Source organism: Cottoperca gobio, chromosome 3 (assembly GCF_900634415.1).
Source record: "Cottoperca gobio chromosome 3, fCotGob3.1, whole genome shotgun sequence".
In the NCBI taxonomy this organism is placed as follows: Eukaryota; Metazoa; Chordata; class Actinopteri; order Perciformes; family Bovichtidae; genus Cottoperca; species Cottoperca gobio.
Genome location: NC_041357.1, coordinates 21497100 through 21520755, shown reverse-complemented (window position 1 = coordinate 21520755; position 23656 = coordinate 21497100). Strand labels below are relative to the sequence as shown.

Genomic DNA, 23656 nt, shown 5'->3' with positions numbered 1-23656 from the left:
ATGGCTCTCAAGGAAATACATAAAAAAATATTTGGCTTTTATGGCTCTCCCAGCCAAAAAGGTTCCCGACTCCTGCACTAATACAATGTTTTTCAAGGTCATTTAAAAAGGTCAAATTCAAAATGCCTCCACATCTGAAAAGAATCGTTATTTTATGAAAGTGCACACTTCTTTCACACATTGCACAATAGGTTAGCTTATCCACTGCACAGCGAGTCTCTCCACTGGAGAAGCTGGTGGACAGTCATGTGTCTTAGATGCTTATCCAACAGAAGAGATTCCAGTTCAAGGATTTATTGTACTGTATGAATCTATGTGACACTCAGAACATTCTAGATCATATCTGCTTTGGTGTACTTCTTCAACACATTCTGTCTGCAAAGAAAAGTAAAACAGGTTTAAGATCATTCGAGACAATTATTTCTCCCAGTATTACATCAGGTGTATTACTCTTAAATTGTGTTTACGGGCTAAATTAAAGAGGATGTTTTACTGCATTGCCTTGTTTACTTTAATCACAGAATCACTACGGTTACACTGCACTGGTAAGAGTCCAGGGCCCTGTACCAGAAAGTGGGATGAGTGAAAACTCTGAGTTTGTTAAGGCTGAGATAAGAGAAACTCTGGATGTTCAGTTCCAGAAAGTTAACTTAACTCTGAGTGAACCTTACTTGCTCACTGGCAGGTTTTATTCAACAAACCCTTTGTTTCTTTTTGTCTACTCCCTCTTACAGAACCAGTCACAGCGCAGTATTTTCTCAATCATTCAGGCCGTGTCAAAGTTAGTATCGGAGCGCATCATTAGCAGAAGTGTATTGCATGTCAGAATCAAAATCCTTTGTCAGTCAATTCTTTGAACAAAGTTTTTTTCAAATGTTACACAGCATCAAGTCGCTCTCAGCTCAGAACAAAACCTCTGCCTGTCCTTCTTTTTAAATCTTCAACCTCAAAAATCTTCAATCCTCAATGTAAATTGTTTCCTCTCCAGTGGCTGGCCCCTGTGTTTTGTCCCTGTCAGATTAAATCTGAACAAATATATTTGAACGGTAATGTAAGCTACAGCCAAATACAGTCAGATTCCACCACTTTATCATCCCTTAAGGAAACGTAAGGCTGGTAAATGATGAATTAATGGACATTGAATACACCTTTATTGTGTTAACTTATTGACACTTTTCCCTGCTCTGACTCCACCTCCGTTTTAAAGATAAATATGCACAATCTGTATGACTGTGCATCTATGTCCACTGGATTAAAATAGAGGCTTTGTTTTATGAACCTGTTGCCAAAGTAAATCATAGTGTCAGAGCTCCATGTGTTGATTGAACCTGATCACCTGTTCAGAAACTGAAAACTAAGAATTTTCAACTCAGAGTTCAAGATCAGGCACAGAGCATCTTAAACCTGCTTTCTTGAACTGGGACAAAGCGAGTAGTCTATACACATACAGCAAAATGTGATTCAATATAAAATTATTCTAAGCAACTTTTACTGAAAAATTGTCACAAGGGATGATTATGATATATAAGTAAATGCTAAAACGTATTGTAACAGTAGCACAAGTGAAGTCAGTAATACATATTGTTACAGATACAATATATATCTAAAGGTTCCCAAACGTGTTTGCTTGGGACTCGTCACCCCCAGTTACCTGCTGTAATTTCTCTTTTTGTTTTATTTGAATAATTTTTAGAGAAGAAGAAAAAAAAGCAACAACTGGAGTCTGAAAAGTAAGCATAACTTTGTGTAGCAGATAAGTTTATTATTATTATTATTATTATTATTATTATTATTATTATTATTATTATTATTATTATTATTATTATTATTATTTCCTCTTCTGTTAATTAACTTGCAGCACTTTAGATTTATGATCTACTAAAGATAACATTACCCATAAGATGCTGGTCATATCAGTAGTGTATGAATTAAAAGCTTTATTAAAACAATGTGTACAGTATTTCCTTCAAAGTCCTGCCCCTAATGTGCAGTGAAGTCCACTTTGCAGAGTACTTTTGTTCTGATATCATGTCACTGGCACATTATGCTTTCATGATTGTTAACAAGAAAGACTCCTAGTTCATCATTAAACATCTCCATTAGCAGAAAGCGTCTGATACACTAAGCGTAGGGAGCAGGGTGGCACTAAGAGGAGGAAGAGTGTTGTTAAATCACAAGACTCATTTACAGCACTGTCACAACAACCGCCCTCAGCTAATAGAGGTTCTACTGCCTGGGAATATCTGACAAATCGACTTCATAAATCAATGCAGCACAGAGAACAGCGGAAAGTGATCATGCCGTCTTCTCTTTTAAAAATAAATAGTTCTACTTAACAAAAAAAAAATCACAAAAATGTTGAGGTAGTCCTGCCTATTTGTCCTGGAGTGGTTTCAGATCTTATCTGTTGAAGGCATTTCATTGATGACTGTCACATGGTGTCGCATGGTGTCTTGTGATTTAGCCACGCAGAGCCCTGGAATGATGTCACTGGAGCGATTATAAGAACCTGTCAAACTTCAGGTAAGTGAGACACAGATCATTGCACTGAAGATATTCAAACAACGAAGCTCGTGTTATTTTTCTTTGCTTCAGCATTGCAAAGATAATGTAACAGGGACAGCCCATCAGGCCAGCCAAATGGCATCCATTTACAAGGCAATGTTCAAAAATAGACTGATTAATAACGGTAATATGAAATGTGAAAACTCTTTCTGCATAATTCTCTCGCATTACTGCACAGTTTTAGTCACTGTTGCAAACATCCACACAAACAAGCTGTTGACCTCTTCAATCAGTGTGTGTTTGGTAGATGATATGACACCAACAGCATGCTCCAAGAAGTAAAAATGCATCAGCTGACTTCTTCCTTCTCACATAATGAAAGCCTGTTTTAAAAATGATTAACCCCATAAATCATTTCACTTACATAATACGTTTCTATTGTGCAGTTTCTGAAGAACACAATACTTGTCTTTGAAATGGATCTTCATACCACAGACCATCAATAATCAAACTGCTATTAGTTCAAGGAAATAAAATGTCAATCATGCTGTTTAGACTTTGATATGATCTGTTGGCAGCAGCCAGAGGAGTGTGAGTAACTGGGGAAGAATTTCTTAACAGCACAACAGCAAACGCAGCCAGATGCCACACAGATATGAGAGCGCCAGGCGACAGAAAGCTACTGTAACCTCTGAAGAGGATCTGACTCTAAGATGACCCCCCCAGCCACAGTGTTACAATCTGCAGAGGAGACATACGTTTGACTTTGTTACACAACATTTTTGTCTCTCACATGGTCCCTCATGCGACTCTGAGTTCATGCACATGATCACCTGTGAGTCAGCCACACAGGTGACAATGGACACATATGATTACATTAGTTGTGCCCATAACAGTTTCATCTTTTGATCTTCTGTGTTTTCCACTAGCAATTTGAATTATGTCTTATGAATTTTCAACACGTCTGTATTATAGTGGAAGGGTTGTGTCGCTGGAAAAACCGTTCAAAACCAAATTGATATTTGATATTTACTTGTTCAAATTGATTACAAATTAAGAGTTACTATTTTAAACATTTTACTGTAACTTCAGGAGTTCACATTATATTGGAATACAGACAGTAAGCATAAGGGATGCATGTACTGGAAATCTATTTATCTGGTAGCAAATAGTCAGATAAGCACAAAATGCAGCAACGACGAGTCTTATACAATCATGTAAGATCAGGATTTACTGAAATCTTAATGCAGCAATTGTAAAAAAAAGTGACATTACAGATCTTTTAATCCTTAATATCCAGTTTTTCTAATGTTTATTTATGTCTGACAATATTAAATAAATATCATTTATCTTATTGTTCCACCTGAAACCATATGATGTTTACATTCAGTGACACATTCAAAACCAAGTCTTCAAAATTCAAATTCTGCCTGACATATTTTATATTTTTGCAAACTTTGGGATCTCCACTAGAAATGAAGATACAGTTCTGTGGGTTTGAAGAATGATTGTCTGCACCGGTTGAGTTTGTGTTGACTGATCCACTGACAGGGCCGTGAGGTTGAAGGGGTTAACCCCATCACAGGTGATTCATTATCTGAGTTCCGCAGACACGGCTTTACTCTTTTTTCATTTAGGCTTCATTTTATTTAATAGATGGGACACTTCTTGCACATCTTCAAATGAAAGAAGGTTGTCAAATTAAAACAATAATGGAAAATGATAATATGCAGTCACACTACAAATGATAATAAATCATTAATTCATCTTTTTAATAAGGAAGTAAAGTTATTAAGTGGCGAATGTTTGTTTTTAATTCAAAATGTAAATGCAAATGTTATTAATTCATTTTATAATTGTGATTTTTAATGTATCAATAATACAATATAATTTGACACACTGGTAACAAATATAGAATTATTCCAGTGGCACACTCAATCCATATTATAAAAATGTTTTCACCTCTGTTGTGTCACCGCACATAATACAAAAAAACAAGTGTGCCAACGGCAAGTGAGAGAATAAGAAGTATTTTTTCTTTGAGTTCTCTACACTTTCCCAGTATAGATAGTGTGCAAACACGTGACAAAACTGTGTAACGTATGCGTGCGACGCCATGTTGGTTGGATAACAAATCAACAATGGTGTCTAAAGCGAACATCAATACAACTCCGACTTCTTCAAAGTATTGTGACTCTCTGGAGTCCTCTGTAAAGGCAAGATTCAGAGAAAAAGTCCAAATTTGCGGCCTTGACCCGTACACGCTAAAGCCGTCGGATTATATTGAGGATTTAGATTCATTACCGCCGATTAAATATCCGGATGTTGTGAACTACCTTGTGCTACAAACGTCGTGGGCAACCAACTGCACAAATGAAAGCATACAAGAGCTTAGATGCTTATAATTTCTTTGTTTCTGGCTGGGTTGGTAGTCTTCTTACCAAACCACTGAAAGATGACAGGGTGCTCGTCCATGCCCGTGTAAATCACTCTCAAAGAGCTCGAGATACACCGCTCAAGCCGTGGTTTGTGAGTGAGAAGAGCGGCGATGTTATCCTCGCACACTGTGATTGTATGGCTGGATTAAGCGAACCATGTTCTCACATTGGTGCTTTGCTTTTCGCAAGTGAAGTAGTCTCAAGAATAAGCAAAACAAAAACATGCACAGAAGAAAAGAGCAAATGGCTGCCATCACATGTAAAGAAAGTGCCTTATTTACCAGTCAGCGATACGGAGAAGTAAGGTCTTACAGTGTTCGGGTATATCATAAGCACAAATGTTTAACGTAAACATTGAAAACATAGCTTTAGCATGAGCTCTAACCAGATATATGGACGCCACACACACGGGTGAATTGTGCTTTTTCTTCTGTTAAATCCTCACGAGTTATGTTGCTAAACCACAGTTTACGGCGTTCGGTAGACAGTAATTCATCCCTCTTTTGTGGATCAGTTGTTTTTGAGGATTGTAGGAAATCTAAAGAACCGTTTCTCTGGGTCACGAGTAGCGTTATTACCACTATTATACACTGCGCACAAGGTTGCCATTTTCTTTCAATCTTAGACGTTTAAATACAAAGAAAATTACGAAGCGTTGCAGCAACTCACACGTGAACGGCCGCCGTCTTGGTTGTATATACCAACCAACATGGCTGACTTCTGGGTTGGGAAATAAGCGTGGCGTCACATGCACACGATCTCTTGTGTGATTCCTGTAGGCGCTCTGATCGTTGTGTTTGAAAAACATTTCAAAACATTAGGAGACACTTATTAACATTATTTCATCACATTTTGTTTAATAATTGTATTATTCTTTGTATTTGTTCTTCCTTGTAAAGCATTTTGAAAAGTTATATATACAGTATAATATATTTCTTTGAGAAATAAATCACTGATATTGACACTTTTTCTGGTTAATCTTTATCAAATTCATGAATTCCAACATGCAGGTACACTGACTTCATACCTGAATAATAGAAGCACATTTTAATATCTGTTACATTTGTATTTTTGTGAACACACTGCATTGATTGAGCTGAAACAAACAGGACCCTCTGAAACACTTTGTATGACACTTGACAGGGAAATTGCATCACAGTCTGTGAACACCACTAAGCTGCTTCAAACGCATTATTAACATTACATAGCAACAGTTACACAACCACCTCTGACATTTAAGACAATGCGTATGGAGGTAGCATAAGAAGTGTGGTTAGTATCCAGAATGAGACAAATTTGTTATTCATTTGGGTTTAATTACTTCAAACTGGAGCATTTTGTAGGTGCATTTATTCTTCATCCAATGTTTAAGATTCATGTTTAGTCACCTTGCAACCAAATAAAGACAAAAACAACAGATGACTAGTAAAGGTTACAGAACGAGCTCGACCGGTGAGGGTTAAATTACAAAATGGTTGAGAACTCATTCTGACAAGCCGATTCAAAAGAAACACATGACAGAGATACTTGGAAGGGGATGAGTGAAACTCATTGTGACAGGCGCCACACCCTCCTCACTGCGGGAGAAAAGACTTAAGTCCTGATTGCTTGTGTGACATGTAATTGATATATTCCACTTCAATAATTTTGCTAACAAGATTTCAATTTGTTTGGTTAATTCCACATTGGATGCCAATGAAACATTCAACTTGCATGTACACTTTCAATAGATGATCAGCCCTGTGCTGGTCATCTATTGAAGTATATATAGGGTATGTTGTAGTTCTGAAGAAACTTTCATTTAGTAAACCGAAGTTGACCAACTTTGTTTCAAAGCTCAGCATCTCTGCACTGAGAATTTCATGTTTTTTCATTCCCTGTGGGATTAATCTCATATTGATGTAGGTATGAAAGGCCTTATCATACTGAAATATGAAAAGGATTATCCACGCTAATGATACTAATCCATATAAAATGAGGCTTAAATGACATAAACTGCACATCACTTCAACAACTACAATACTCTTCCTGCACAACTCTGGCACTGAGTCAATAATGTTCAAGGCTAAACAGCAGCGCCTGCATCAGTGTTTGTGTAGAGATGTATATCAATTCAATGCAACCTCTCCATGACATGACACACCTAAACCACCATCATGATGGAACATGTCAGTGTCACTGAACAATGTCACTTGCCTTGTTGCAACAAAAGCCTGAGACTCCAGGTTGACGTTAGAGTGAGGTGCATCATATGATGGTTTTCTGTTCTCTTCACAAGGTCTTTAAAAAAACGAGAGAACAATGTTTTCGTCGAATGACCCAACAAAATGTTTTTCCCGGGAGTTATGTACTATTTCTCTTCCAGCCATTGTCCCCTTCCAGTTTTACTTTTGTTGTATAACTAACACAGTATTAGTAGGGAAGAGCTGTTACAGGCAGGGCTGTCTATCCTACAACCCACATGTCTGGCAAAACAAATGAGCCCCTAGCTAGCAGCCATGTTAGTTGAACCGACTTCCTGAACAGGGAATACAATCATTATTTTATAAATGTAAAGTTGTCTGACAAACACAGTACTAGAGGTTAACACACTGCAGTACAATGGACTATACTGACATGTAAAGCTGAGTGCTTATAGGCAGAGTTCCACAACACCCTGCACATAACTCACTTGTCAACCACTTCAACCTGTAGCGTTAAGCTTGTAAGCTTCTTAACCGTTAGAAAGATGGCATGCAAACATAATCATTCGCAAAGCAAAGCTGAGGTTGAACTGTATTGTCTTGGTTTTGTTGTTGTTGTTCTAGATTGCTGTTGCTTGCTTGCTGGTTGCAAAAATAGGCCTGTCCTTTAAATTGAGATCTTTTTGTGTAATCAAAGGTAGTCCTGTCCTGTATTGACCTACAGAACTAAGATCGCCAAGAGGGAGGTCTGCAGTTGGATCCTAAAAACCCGAAAGGTAACACAAATGGACAAAAACAGCACACAAGGCTTTATGTGTGCCGGTAGCGTCTCAGGAGGATGTCAGTTCTACACACATCTATAGTTTCTTTCAGACAGATCGCACGGGTGTTTCATTTCAACAGCTATGGTAATGACATTCTCTACAGCACAGTATGTTGAGTTTATAGTAGCACATATTTGTGCAGGTGTGTTGAAGACAACCTTTTGTTGTTGGGAGGGTAAGAAGGAAACACAGACACACAAGGCAAGAAGGGAACAAACAAGAATGCTGCCATCAGCTGGTTCACTGATATTTTACAAGCCCTCAAAACTCCAGTTCAAAGTTTATTTCCATAATAAAAGTTTAGTTTTGTCATTTTTAAATTATCTTTCAATGTGCATGATCTCTTTCAGTCTTAAACATAGAAGAAGAAAGAAAGATGCAAAATTACAAAACAAATCAAACAGACAGAAGTAAAACAAAAACGTAGTCTACATGTCCAACCAACAGGCTTGTATTACGTAATTTTGTTGTATATGGCACAGAGCTCAGTCCGAAGTTTCTTGAAAGGCGGTCTATTTCTGGGCTCGTACTGCCAGCAGCTGCTCATAATCCTTGAGATATCCACAGGGCAGCCGTGTGGAGCGGGCATACAGTATCCTAGATCACAGACAGTCAAATCAGGTATTGAGATAATCTATACTATACACATTTTCTGAAACATATGGAATTCAGAAAAAGCAGGATTTTTTACTAAATAGCATCTGAACACAAACCCATTGCCACTTGGTTTATTTTTACTGATGAGTCTTTACCTTTCTCCACCTCTTCTCGTGTCTCTTGGTTGGTCATGCTCGTGTAGGGTGTCATTCCCATGGAGAAGGTCTCCCACAGTAAGACTCCAAAGCTCCAGACATCACTCTCTGTGGTATAACGACCTAAAGACACCAGCAGGGGGCAGCATTACCAAAGGCACAGGCACAAATCTGTCAGTTTATTTTTTTAAATGGACTTCTGGCAGAGGGAAACAGGAGAAGTGTGTTGGTTGTGACTGCAGAGCAGAAACAGTTGTGGTGTACCATAGTTCAGGGCTTCAGGCGCCGTCCATTTGACAGGAATCTGTCTGAGGCCGCCCTCTGCAGAGTAGACACCATCATCTTGCTGACGGGACATCCCAAAGTCACTGATCTTCACCACGTTGTGCTCTGCAACCAGACAGTTTCTTGCTGCCAGGTCCCTTAAAAGAAGACAACAAGATAGGAGAAGAAAGATGTAAGAGGGATAATTTACATGGGCTGATGAAAAATGGATAAAAAAGAGACACAAATGCATCATGCTCTGTTCGAGAGAACAGAGAGGACTATAAGGAGTGAGGCGTTCTTGTCATGTCTCTAGTGTTGCATGTGAGGCAGATTGACATGCAGCGTTACAGGCTGAGCAGCTCCCAGCAGCTTGCTATGATCTTTCCCTGCTGGGCAAATCTCAGCACTGCTGTAATGAGCCTGGTGTCACAACCTCATGTCTTTCACCAGAGAAAAAAACAACCTGCACTGATGCCTCACCAAAAGCAATCACTCCTGATCCCCTGATCCACCTGAAACACTGAGGTTGCAACATTTCAACATATTTGTGATCTTATTTTCGTATGTAATGTTTTAATCAGTTCCTGTTCACTTTGAGATCCACGGTCTTAAGAGGTTGTGAGCCGGTTTTCATCTTGGCTTGTACAAAATGTTCAAAAAGAATCCCATCACAGCCGTTTCAGCATCCTTACATTCTCATCCCTGTTTCTTTTACAGCTGGTTTTAAAATCTTATTACTAGTGTACAAGAGTGTAGCTATGAGGCTCTGAATATTTTAACACCTTCACGTTAAGTCTCTCCTTGGATACCACCAACAGGATAAAGATGTATGGAGAGGAAGACAGTTTCTTGTTATGGACCCGTAGAATAATCTGTCCATGAAATTATTTTTACTTTTTACTTTAAAGAAAGAAAGCACATTTTTGTACATTCCTTTTACTTTAATGTTTTAAATGTGTTTTTAATACAACTATAAAACACTTTGAGGTTCATTCTGTGTTTATGCAGTCAAGGCTCTTTGAAGTCAGGAAAGCAGCCACGATCCATCTTCAACCACACGTTGGTGCTTACTTATATCTAATTCCTTATTTCAAAAAAACATTAGAAAAGGGCACAGCAGCTCTCTGAATACGCATTAAATGTTTATTTGGGATAGTTCCAGTTTTTGAGAACATTTATCAGGGCTTTCTTTTGAGTTTGGTTTGAATGCACTTATAGTAAGTTGCCAAATGAACGTAATGTAATGCGCTGCTGAATAAATGGTCGTGCCGTCTTTTTAATGTAAGTGGGGAAAACATTGTGTGTCAGCCAGCAGAACGCGTTTCCATTTTCTCTTCAAGGACACAACGGCCATCAGTTATTTAAGAAAACTTTTTATTCCTCACTTTCAATTTGACTGCTACAACAACATATAGAGAAGTGCTGTTCGGTTTTCAGTTATATGACGGTTATGTTAGGGAAGTAAAGTGTGTTCTGTATTATGTACTGAAAAGGCTTTGAGATCCATCTTCCTGCAGCTTGTTCCACACTTGTTCTTGTGGAAACTAGATCATACTTCATGTAAAATGAACATGTGCAACTAATGAATTTTCCCTTGAACCACGATTTGTCTAACACACTGCTCAGCTATGTATTGGTGGTGGCTTCAGATCCACCACACAGTAAAGACATGACGTACACTCTGATATCTGATCTGATTATCCTCTGATCAAAGGATGCTTCTTTGTGTAAGTTTGTATATTTGTTTTGTAACTTATATCCGTGTAATGTCTTAGATTGTGTATCTGTATCTGAAAATCTATTTTCAATAGACTGGAAGTGTCAACATGCTAACACGTTTAAGGGTTTTAGGACTCATTCCTCCAAAGAGCATTGTTCTAGTTCAGGCGGAGCACTGATTGGGCTTTCATAAACTGCGTGGCCGTACTTGTTTCATTCTTGCTCAACCATTCTCTGTTTAGCTTCCTGCTTACTTATAGTAACAAAACATTTGCTGGTTATGATGAAATCCTCGAGTGTTCCTGACTCACGTGTTAATAAAACAAAGTCCTGTTTGTGATTTAATGATTCAATAGAAATGTTATATATTAAATAAAATCATATCTTATTTTACACATATCCATGTATTGCTTTACCAACCTGTGTATACACTTCTTGCTCTCCAGAAACTCCATGCCAGATGCAATATTTTCTGTCATTTTGACCAACATCTTAGGGTTCAGATTGTGACTCTCATGTCGTAAGAAGGAGAGAAAATCACCACCTACACATGTATGAAATGTGTAAACACACACACACACACACACACACACACACGTCATGATGGAGGAACAACATTTGAAGCTGTTGGGTCAACAAGCTGAGATATCAATAGGATTATATTTACCTTGAATGAGCTCCATGATGATGTAGATGGGCTGCTTCTGAGTGCACACTCCGATCAGCTTCACAATGTTAGGATGGTCATACTGCTTCAGGATCCTGGACAGCACAGGAGAGGAGGTATGTGTGTGTGTGTGTGTGTGTGTGTGTGTGTGTGTGTGTGTGTGTGTGTGTGTGTGTGTGTGCGTGTGCGTGTGTGTATGTACTAACCTGGCTTCCATCAGGAACTTACTCTTATGCTCCGGGGCCAGGTTCTCTTTACAGGATTTCACAGCGACAGGAGTGTTATCAGAGCGTAAGCGACCACTGTACACTTCTCCAAAGTTACCCTGTGTAGTACAAACATCAACATGATCAGGTACCACTTTTTTTAAACTATCTTTTTTAAACTCAGCAATTTTCCTTGACAAACTGTTCCCATATGTAGCACCATTTTATGACAATTTTAGATGAAATGAGAGATGAACGTGAACTTCAATTGTAACCACTTTTAGGTATTCAAACTATGGAAACTATGTGAAAGTGGCAGATACATTTGGAGGATATGTTAAAAGAAAGGGTTATTGGTTGCTGTAACTGTACCTCCTGCCCGTACCGGCTGTGAAGAGAGCTCTTAACGAGATTTCCCTGTGAGTGATGGCGCACTAAAATTACAGTCCTGCTTCTGTGGAAAAATGTCTTCCAAAGTTCCACTGCAGCTTACATGATGGGATATACAGCAGTCTGAATCACACAGACCAAGTAGATATCTTCCACAGTTACAAAAGTCTCTCTTTTCTATTTCCAAGCACAGTGCTTGATTGCTGAGCCACAGCACAACACACTTTGATTGACTAATTCACACTGATGAAGCCTCGTATTAGATTTACAAAGAGAGGAGAAAGCACTACCACGACAATAACTCTTTCAATGTCCATGTGGGCATCTAAGTGGCATCCTGTAAAGTGGCATTAATGTCTCCTGAGCTCGCATTTTGGTTGATTAAAGGAAATTATTGTGATAGCATCGTTTATAACAGAAAACCAAATTCTTAGGTGAAAAAAAGTATAAGAACAGAGACTTAAAATAGTGTGAAAAGTGAATAAAACCTAATATTTAGGTGCAAATGCTTTGCTTGCAATAACTGCTTCAAGCCTGCGACCCATTGACGTCAACACATTTTTGCATTCTTCTTTGGTGATGCCTTTCCAGGCTTTCACCGCAGCCTCTTTCAGTTGCGGTTTGTTTCGGGGGTTTTCTCCTCCTCTTTAGCAAGTAAAATGCTCAATATGGTTTCAGTCTGGAGATTGACTTGACCAGTCTAAAACCTTCCACTTCTTTCCCCTGGTGAACTCCTTGGTTGTTTTGGTAGTGTGTTTTGGGTCTCCAGTTTGGTTGCATCTTTCTTTAAATTGGCAGACAAAATGTTTCTTTAGACTTCTGAGTTCATGTTGCTGCTGCCATCATGTGTTGCATCATCGAAGAAGATCAATGAGCCCGTCCCAGAAGAAGCCATGCAAGCCCCAGCCATGACATTACCGCCACTGTGTTTCACAGATGAGCTTGTGTGTTTGGGATCATGAGCAGATCCCTTCTTTCTCCACACGTTAGCCTTCCCATCCCTTTGGTAAATGTTAATCTTTGTCTGTTAAACTTTGTCCCAGATCTTTTGAGCCTTGTCTCTGTACTGTTTGGCAAATTCTAATCTGGCCTTCCTGTTCTTATTGCTTATTTGCATCTTCTGGTGTAGCCTCTGTACTTTTGTTCCCAAAGTCTTCTGCGAACGGTGGATTGTGAAACCTTCACCCCTGCCCTCTGGAGGTTGTTGGTGATGTCACTGACAGTTGTTCTAGAGTTTTTCTTTACAGTTCTCACAATGTTTCTGTCATCAACTGCTGATGTTTTCCTTGTTCTACCAGTTTGACGTCTGTTGCTCAGTACACCCGTGCTTTCTTCCTTCTTCAGGACATTCCAAATGGTTGTACTGACTATGGCCAATGTTTGTGCAATGGCTCTGATTTTCCATCTTCTCCCAGTTTCAAAAATGCTTGCTTTTCACCCATAGACAGCTCTCTGGTCTTCATGTTGGTTACACCTTTAAAACTATAAATACAGTCTGTACAGGCAAAAGCTGAAGCTGAAACTGAGAGTAGACGCTCAGTGCTATTTATTGTTTGAATAAAAGCACCTGTCAGTCACATGTTCCTATACTTTCGCTCACTTGAAAAATGGGTGGGTTCAAATAAAAGGTGCTATCTTCTAAGTTGTTTAACTGATCTAGATGTAAATACCTGGAAATAGAAGCTGAAAGACTGATCTTTTTTTCTCGTATTCATCTTTTGACGTCAAACTGAATTGTTTTCAGTGTACAGCAAAAATAAAGGAATTGGCCTCGCAGTTCCAATAGTTTTGGAGGGTAATAAAAACAAATGAACAAATGTTTTTGCTTCACTTTTACGTTTTCTGTCAACAGATGTTAAGTTTACCCACCCGTCCAATGAAGGGTCCCAGGATGATATCATCATGTTCCAGGACCCACTTGTCCTAATGGGGTTAAAAATGAATAATAAGAGATGCGTGTTGTTTTAAAATGTTAGACCAGTAAGGAAGGAGAGAAAATAAAAGGTAAGAGAATTCAAAGGAAAGATCATTAGAGAGCATTGTTTAGGGTTTGTGCATGTTTGTATGTTTGTATGTTTGTATGTGCGTGTGCGTGTGCGTGTGCGTGTGCGTGTGCGTTTACCTTCACAACAGGTTTCTTCAGCATGATGTCGGACCTCTTGGTGACGTGTTGACATGAGGATAGCAGATGATGGATCAGCAGCGGGATACTGTGGAAGCTTTCTCCATCCAGACGGTACAGATTCTACTGACACAGATGGAAAAGCATTTCCAGAAGTGAACCGATGTGCAAACATACAGGAAAAATAAAACTAGAACTATACGACATATTGATCAAAAACATATTGAACAAAATAGCTTTTTTAATTGTTTACATAACTTGTCTTGTATCAATGTTTTATTAATTCTAAGCATCTGATCTTCTGCCTAATTTGCAGAAAAGAAACAGCCATATATCATTTAAATGCTCTCATAACTTCCTCTTATATACTTATATACTTATATAAACAGAATGGGGAAGGAAACATTACATCTCAGCAGCAGTGGTCTTGATTTTTCAAAAGTTGCATAAATATTAAAAACAATATGATGTAACAGGCACGCTGAAGTAAAAATGTCCTTCTACAAATCTTTACTTACATCCGTGTTCTGAATGAGGAAATGCTTGCAGGATCCTTCCCACTGCACAGAGAGCACATAACCCTGTTTCTCTTGACTCTTCCTCACCAAGAAGTCTCCATCATTCTTCAGCAGCTGCTGGACCTCCAGTCTGGGAATAGCTCCGTGGTACCAGTCCTGCTGGCCCAGAGGACGATCCACCTCCAGCACTGGGGTGACAGCCGGAAGCACCTGGTGGCAGGAAGAGAGAAAAGCAAAAATCTCTAACCGCACCACCTTCCACGTCTCCAGGAAACCACAGAGTTTCGAGTTGTTGAGCGAAAAGTAGTTCACACTCATTTAGGCTTGATTTCCAACATATTATAGACACTCCAATTTTATTTGCTCAAGAACATCTTTTACAGCATGCATGGCACACACAGATATCTTCCTGACAGATGAAAAGATGATTGACTGATGTGTATCAGTGTACAAGGCCTTTTCCTCTCGAGTTACTGCTGGGTCATGGCTCCAACTGTCAACGATAATAAAACGATGAAATGTAAACTTGCTGCCTGAGAAGTAAGCTTAGTTTTAGGTCAGGCAGGATTTCGAAAGTAACTTTGACCGACAAAGCTGACCTCAATAACCAACAGTGCTTTCAGGAGTACAACACCCCAAAGAAAGATCACGTGCCTGAGTGAGCTCAGCCGTGCAGTGGATACACTTTCCCCAAAACATGATGAATTGTTTGTTGTGTGGTAAGAGGTTTGAGTGTACAAAAACAGACATTGCAGTTAAAGTTTAGGGCAGGGAGGTGGAAGTGTCCTTAAAATGGAACAAGTTCCTTTTAAAATGTCCTTCAACAACATACTGAGAAACAGATATTGTTCTGTGTGTACAAGGTTATGCCAGACGGTTTAGTACAACCACTTGTACTCCATCTATCATTGTTCTGTGTGTAATTATTGTGCCTTGATTGAATTCAGTGTTTAGCTTACCTCCCACTTGGATTTAAACAGGCCACTTAGATTGTTTATGATTCCGTCCATGAGTTTGGAAGGAGGTGGACTGTGGTACTGAAACAAAGAAAAGACCCAGAGCACATTTTGTTGGTCGTTAAAAATATATAAAACGTATTTCTTAGCTTTCAAAATAAAAGCAAAAAATGCAGAAAAAAGTACTTAAAGACAGGGGTTATGAATATGGGCTAATGTATGTATTGATCTCCAGTATAAAATAAAGGTGTAAAGTCATTTTCCAGTCACAAATGTGGTGACTTGTCAAAATCAAACAAACCGAAAGGTCTACTACTACACCACAATGTAACGCTCACAATGTATCAGATGCTGGTGTTAAGCAGGTTTAAGGTTTATACCATGTTCACCATATTAGCTTAACGTGTTAGCATGCTAACATTTTCTAATTTGCACTAAACACAAAGTAAAGCTGAGGTTGATGGGATTGTCATTAGTATTGTTTTTGGTCATAACCCAACATATCGGACAATTCAAATTTCAACCTGATGGTGGCGCTCGATGAAAAGTCAGATGATCCTTTGGGTAACATAAATACAACATTTCTTAGTTATCCATCCAATTGTTGTTGAAACATGTCAAGAAAATCAAAAATCGTTAACCAGAGTCAGAGGATCACCAAAGTCATTAGGCTTCATCCTCTTATTAGATTAGGTGCTAAAAAAAGACAAAGGGAGGAAAGTCTCTGGCAGAGAAAACGTACATTACTGGAAACTGAGACGTTGTCTAAGTCCAGCTTCAGAGCAGAGGGAGGCTCTTGGGAGCCCAGCAGGTCCATTTTCTCCTTCAGAAGAAGCCTCTGAACCTCCAGTTTGGCCCGAACGCCCAGAGTCAGAGCGACCTGCTGCCGGCACTCCTCCATCGCATGCCTCTTGCTGAACTGGTAGACGCTGGACGATGCAGAGAGCAGCAGTACGTCAGGGAAAGTGGGTTATATTTGTGTAGGACCTTTACAGTGTGAACAACACAAAGAGTTGCACAGGTCAATAAAACAACACAAGTGACGCAACACCACACAGACATCAATAAGAAGTCCGTGCAAATAGGTTTACAGATGCTTCCTATTGACTAATGCAGTCAATAAGAAGGCTTCTCTGGGACCAGCTTAGTCCACCTTTGTCCTGGATTTTCAGCATGTAAGACCAGCAAACCTTAAAATGACCCGAGAGTCCTGTTAGTGAGGTGAAACGAGAGGACAGACAAATCCTGATATCCTTATAGCTGCAGTAACAAACACAAGGTTTAACCGAGAAGGAACAGCCAGTGCATGGCTGGATTAACTTGTTCGAGGGCACCAGGGGGATAATTGGCTGTTGGACCCCAATTGACCACCTCAATCTCCCTCATTATGCATGTACTCTGTCGCCTCCAAAATCCCACTACATAAGGTGCACACACTATACTTGTCCAGGTGTTCAGTAGGTTAGTTAGTTTGGCGTAATTTGATTAGAGCCGAGACGATTAATCGATTGACAGGAAATTTATCTGCAATTATTTGGATAATACTTACTTAAACTGCCAAAGATTCTTAAATGTGAGGATTAGGGTAATTTTCTCATAGACTTCTATACAACCGCAAGTTTAAGGCACTTTCGGATTGGCTTCACTTTTCAGACCCAGAAGTTGCCGCCTGGTCTTAACATTATCAATTAACATATTCTCAGCTACAAGAAGTCCCGCTAGGTCAACCTCATACAGCATGTCACTGTTGATTTACAAAATGTTTCTTCAAAATACAAACCAAAGGGCAGCATAACCTCCACTCACCTCACAAACACCACCACCACCACCATATGTGCTCCAAGCTGCTCCATAAAAATCTACTTTTTTGCAAATCAACACATTGTTTCCAGTTGACCTCCAGGAGCTTGTTAACAACTCGGTCACTCCCACAGGACTGTAAACCTCGAACACCTTCGGACAGCCTCATCAACCAAGACAAATGAGGGGGTGGACCTCCATAACTCTGACCATATCACTGTATAATAATTCATAACAGCCCCCTGAGACCACACTGGTTATTACACACCGCACAGGCAAACTTCAGTCATTTGTCTTCACGGCTACAAAAGGTTGTGTGTTTTTATTTTGAAACCTCCTCTGTGACCTCTGAATACAACATCAGTGATTCTGATTGTGCTCCGCTCACCTCTGGCCCTTCTTGACACCTTCACGCTCTGCGTCCAGCTCCAGCTCCAGCTGCTCGACCGAGGTCTGCTGGGAGCCCAGAGTCCGAGCTAGATCCAGCAGCTCCTCCTCTATGGCAGTCAGTCTAGGGGGAAAGAGACATGTAAAAAAAAATGTGAAGGGAGGAAGTAATTGATGCAAAACAGTCAGAGGAAATAAGAGGTAAAAAAGAACAAGGCGGGTGAGGAGGAGGAAGTAATTGAGACACTAAAAAAGGAAATTAGAGTTCAGTCATCTGGATGAGATTGCGTCGTTTGTTCTCACTTGTGCTGGACTGTCTCAATCGTGAGGTCGTTCACTTCAATCTCTCTGGGATTTAGTTGCTCAGTGTCCTCCAGAAGACTACAATCAAACTCGACACAAGCAGGAGTCTCCCCTACAGACCTATAGAAACACAAACACACAATATCATCACTCTGCATGGTTAGCTTTCATGACTGCATTGTTGTGACCTGAAGGGAAATTTAGCCTCAGTCTACCTGTTCTGTTGGATGAAGCTCTCATATTCTCTGTTAGGATCGATGGCTGTTAGAGCAGAAGATATCTCCCTGTGGATCTGCACCACTTCATGATGGAGGAGCGTGGAGATGTCAAAATATTCCTGCAGGATCTCCTTTCTGGTTCAGAATGTCAGGGATGACACATGGAAACAGAATAATACAAAATTAAGGACCGTTTTTGCAAGTTTTATCTCAATTCAAACCATATATACAGTACATAAAACTTTTCCGAAGCACAATATATTCATTTCCAGGTTACTTAGTTGCAGGTTGATTCATATCAGTGCCATGAACGTCTACTTTGAGAGCTCATCACAGTAAACATGTAGGTGTTTGAATTCTTGTCATATTGGTGTTGTTTTAAGCAGTCTTCAAACTGAGACATCTGAGATCTGATTAATGCATTTAATGCATGAAACAAATTCAGATTATACTTTCCACTTTAATCTTCATTCCTTATTAAAGTAATGTTTTGGGTTTTAGTTTATTCTTTCCATTCAAGTTTTCTGAACGCACAAACAAGGAAAAGCTGTCAAAGCAGTCTCAGTTGCAACACCAAACATTATAAACACAACGCTGGCGTACAACTGTTCATTTAATAGGGGAAAACATGTGCATGAAGTGTTGTATAGCTAATTAAAAAATATGCTTTTGAAGTCATCAGTCCTCTTATATGTATTGTGTTTGTATGAATGGAAATCAGCCAACTAAATGCCAAGAGCAAAACAGTAAGCATTAACGTAATTCACACACGCATACACACTGAAGTACATGAGGATCTTACAGTATGAGCACCATCTCCTGCTGCAGAGTCTGCAGCGCACTGAGCAGGGCGGGCTGGATCTGACTGTAGTGGTGCTGATGGTAAACTTGAGCAGCTCGCACAGAGAGCACATACTCATTATGCAGCTCGTGGAGTTTCAAGGAAGCCTTTACATAACGTTCTTTAGCCTTGTCTCGCTCTTTATCTGCACACACACATATAGGTAAAGGGGTGACACAATATGTCATGATGGAAATACACATAACGGATTTACACAGAAAAAACCCAGACTCGGTCAGTGCGAAACCGATTCTGTTCAGAGAAGTAAGTTATGTCAGGATTGCCCACCTTTATTGGCCTCTTGGTACTTCCTCTTAGCCTGAGCTGCATCCCTCACCGCCTGTCTGTAGCTGCTCTTCAGCCTCTCCAGCTCTGTCTGGGTCACCTGCAGCAGCACAGAGACACACAGAGTAGACACAGACAGTTGGAAAACACTCGGTGCGAGAATGAACGTCTTTCGGTTATTTGTGTGGTTAAAAGTTGCCTCATTTAGTGGAAGCTATACATGACACAGGAAGTGGATAGAGGAGCTGTTATGTTTCACTTCAGAGGAACAAAAAAAATCAGATAATATGTAAGAGGAAATGATCTGACCTTTATTGCGCTGCTGGTGTCAACACTACACAAACTATCAAAACTGCATTTGTCACTTCACACACTGGTGCAATAACAACTACTTGCAGCTGAGCGTGGACAAGACAAAACACCTGGTCATTAACAAATCTAACACACCCCACACTGGATGGAACCTCAGCTCCATCCACGGCAGCTGGTGAACAGGTGAACAGCTTCCAAAAACGATGCCAGCAAACACTCCATGTCATCTGTAAACTCCATGCTATCCAACAAAAACAAACTCACCGGCATCACACTCACTGCCTCCCCACACCCAGTCTTTCAGATATGAACCTCAGAGCCATCACATACCTAGCACTCCTTCTATCAAAAGACACTGAACGCCTCCTGAACCAAATACTTCACATTGCTCTCTTCTGGTCAGAGATACAGGACACTCCAATTGAGAAGGACTCTCGCTTCAGCAGGAGTTTTCTTCCATCTGCAATAGCGGCCTTGAACAAGCTGCCTCGCTGACACAAATACGGATGCATGCATGAAGTTTCTGTACTGTCTATTTCTGGATGTTTGCCATATGTATATCTGTGTTGCTGTTTTTATATGTGCATATCTGTTATGTACCAGCTGTGAAAACAAATATCCCCCTGGGACAATAAATCTGAATTTAAAAATCTAACTATTTGTACACAAAACAAAGTCGCTGTCTGAACAATAAAGTAAAGAAATTCAAATTAAACCAACTGCCTGCTACGGCCAAACCGTCACCCAGTATAGATCACTGAAAATAAACACATCATTTTTTCTGATGCAATTGGGTAATAAAAACCGTGAGAAGCAGCCAAGAGTTTAGGACTGCATCAAACTGCATTTGCACGCACTCTTTCCAGTCTATCGAACCTCATTTCATTCAACTGCTGTTTATTTATAATGCTGCCACTGCAATGCTCATCTCAAGTCAAGATGATACACACGAGAATAAAATAGATTTCAAAGCAACAACTTATGCCAAAGAAACATGAACACTTCACCACTACGACTGTGACTTCCTTTGCATTGATAATGGTCATTTATTATGTTTGCTTTCATATAAAAGAAATACCAGAACATCAAGAAAAAGCACCAGGTGGTGGTAATGATGGCGTTGAATGAATTACTGTAAGTATTGCTTCATAACAATTGACATATGAATGGTTATTTTTTAAGTACATCATCACTTAAAGTGCAAAAGAATTGTAAATGTACAAAAGTGGTTCATTAACCACAGTGAATCACTCATCTATAACACTATTTTCCATTAAGAATATATGCAATATTCATTTAGCTTCTCATTTGGCCCCTTGTGTAGGTGTGCTGTCTGTCAGTGTTCATCTACGGGAAGAAAAGTGGGTAACAGAGCAACGATAAGCAGCTCAATGCCTAAAAAGCTCAACAGTTTATTTTTAGCTGTGAACAGTTTTATCACAGTCAAAGATCTGACTGTACAAAGATGGTTCTGCCTTTTGGCATGATGGTAGAAGTCTGTACGTAGTGGTGTATTAGAGTTTATGTGTGTGTATTAGTCACACACCTTGCTGAGTTCCTGCCTCAACAGGTTCCACTGCTCTGCGTAGGTTTTGCGGAGCTGCTGTTTGTCTCTGATGAGCAGCGTCAGTTTGCTGATGGGACCATCCAACAGATCCTCAGAGCGCTTCTTCATCACCTGACTGAGGAGGTCCGTCTGAGAGAGCAGCACTCCCCACGACTGACAGACAGGGGGCAAAGGTCATTCAAACAAGAGAACAACAGTCCTCCACACGTTTGGATTTCTTTCTTAGTAAGCAATATAAAAAATTTAAAAAACAATATTTAAGATTTCAAGAAAGTATTTGTGGTTTTTGGTAATGTATCGAGCCACCAAGTAATTATTTAAAAGAATATATTTGTTTCTATTCTTTCCTATACGAAACTCTTTGGCACCATTCCTCTAATTCAATTCATCACTTTTCAGTATGTGCTTTGTAATGCGTTTTTATTTGGATTTGAGAACATATTTAAACATTTAGAACATTTAAATTTTTTTATTTTTGAATAAAAGGTCTGAAAAAACTCTGATTAGTTGTTTCCCCCCCCAATATGACCTCATACGAGTGCATAATTACATCAGATATTTCAGTCTATCTATTCAAATAATTGAATATACAGATTTATTTAATGTTTTTTGATGTAGAAAAATCTATTTCAATGTGTCACCCAAAAACAAATGCTTTATACGACAAGTACTAAGCTCACATTGATTTTGAAAAGCATCAATCTATCTTCCAGTTGATGTTATGACAGTTATGATTCAGCTGCAGAGCGATCTCTCACCTTGTTGAGCTGACTGATGTAGTCTTGTCCTGCACCAGGCTGAGGCCGATCCAGCTTCTCTGCCATGGCAGTCATGTGGTGCAGCTGCACTGAAAACTCCCGCTCACTCTTAGCCCGCTGACCCATCCATTTCTTCATGACCTCCATTAGGTGAAGCTCTGAGTCCAGCAGCTGCATGACAGCTGCATGTGCCTGAGGGCACCGCAAGTCCTCCCCAAAACCCATCTCTGAATATTTAAACTCTCCCCCTTGCCGAGGACTTGCTGTCAGGAGTTAGTCCTACAGCACCTTTTAGTTTCCTTGAGTGGAACAGAAACAGAACGGTGAGCTGAGGCAGCTGCTAATGAGCAACAGTAGATATTTCTATGTGGCCAAAGACAGCTCTCACTTCCCTGTAAGAAAAAAATGGTTCATGTGAGGCAGCACTTCCTCATGTCTGTTTGAATGTGGTTGTGCCTGTAAGTTTATTCTTGCTTTCAATTTAGAAACAACTTATTTGTATATATTATTTGTATATATATATATATATATATATATATATATTATTTGTATATATATATATACAGTATATATATATTATTTGTGTATATATACTGTATATATATATATATATACATACATATATATATATATATATATATATATATACATACATATATATATATATATATACAGTATATATATATATATATATATATATATATATATATATATATATATATACATATATATATACATATACATACATATATATACAGTATATATATATATATATATATATATATATATATATACATATATATATACATATACATACATATATATACAGTATATATATATTATTTGTGTATATATACTGTATATATATATATACACAGTATATATATATATACATATATATATATATATATATATATATATATATATATATATATATATATATATATATATATATACACAGTATATATATATATATATATATTATTTGTATATATACTGTATATATATATAAATAATATATATATATATATATATATATATATATGAAGCACTAACTCCCTCACTGACAATTTGCTTAGCCTTTCTGTTAAGTAAGGTTGACAGTTTTTCAGTTCTTTATTTGATTTCAATTGACCAAGACAAAGTAACATTTGTTGCATTTGAAACAAGTTTAAACATATCAATAGACAAGCTGTCAGGAAAACCATAACCTGAATTAGAGTCCTGTGTGGAAGCCATCGTGTGCCAGTGCCTAAAGGGGAAGCGCCCCTCAGCTGAAGGCATTGTATGTGGTGTGTGAGTGGGCGGGCTCTAGGAGGTAATTAGTTGATTGATGGGTAATGTGTTGGCAGCTAATTAGGTTAAAATACTGAAGGATGTATTGGTAGTTTTGTTGTTTTGAGATTGCAGTATTTTGGATAACATGTTGAAGAATGTACGGAGGCCTTGTGATGTTTAAGATGAGATTTAAACAATGTATATATTTCTAAACTTGTAAACTCTCTGTTCCGGAGTGCCGACCTGATTGGTCGGTTTGAACTGAGAGGGCGGGCTCTGTGTGTGGTTTTTCCTTTGTTAGGGGGTCGGAGAAAGAACAGCATGAGTACCAGACAGGAGAAGAAAGAATGTTTTGTTTCA

The 23656-nt window shown here is 38.9% G+C and overlaps 1 protein-coding gene across 3 annotated transcripts; it reads right to left on the bottom strand.

Annotated features, from left to right (window-relative positions):
- Window positions 1-5975: 5975 nt before the first annotated feature.
- Window positions 5976-23267, bottom strand: fes (FES proto-oncogene, tyrosine kinase). 3 transcript variants are annotated; one of them, XM_029426235.1, is made up of 18 exons: window positions 23230-23267; window positions 22019-22317; window positions 21240-21413; window positions 19385-19481; window positions 19058-19241; window positions 18253-18390; window positions 18038-18157; window positions 17736-17858; window positions 16290-16476; window positions 15551-15628; window positions 14592-14801; window positions 14074-14196; window positions 13821-13874; window positions 11356-11680; window positions 11109-11232; window positions 8967-9124; window positions 8703-8825; window positions 5976-8547 (listed from the first exon to the last, which is right to left on the bottom strand). In XM_029426235.1, exons 2-18 carry the CDS (start codon window positions 22241-22243, stop codon window positions 8405-8407), a joined length of 2586 nt encoding a protein of 861 aa, XP_029282095.1. In that variant the 5' UTR covers window positions 22244-22317; window positions 23230-23267; the 3' UTR covers window positions 5976-8404. The 3 variants fall into 3 exon arrangements, with proteins under 3 accessions (XP_029282095.1, XP_029282104.1, XP_029282113.1); XM_029426253.1 differs by lacking the exon at window positions 23230-23267 and having other exon boundaries at window positions 8405-8547; window positions 11356-11450; window positions 11562-11680; window positions 22019-22243; XM_029426244.1 differs by lacking the exon at window positions 13821-13874.
- Window positions 23268-23656: the final 389 nt, after the last annotated feature.

Excerpts from the sequence above, each read along its gene's own strand:
- fes (XM_029426235.1), bottom strand. The coding sequence starts at position 22,243 with ATGGGTTTTGGGGAGGACTTGCGGTGCCCTCAGGCACATGCAGCTGTC. Across the intron at positions 14,802-15,550 it reads TGTTTAAATCCAAGTGGGAG|GTGCTTCCGGCTGTCACCCC; the intron begins GTAAGCTAAACA and ends TCCTGCCACCAG. Across the intron at positions 11,233-11,355 it reads CATCATGGAGCTCATTCAAG|GTGGTGATTTTCTCTCCTTC; the intron begins GTAAATATAATC and ends ATACATGTGTAG.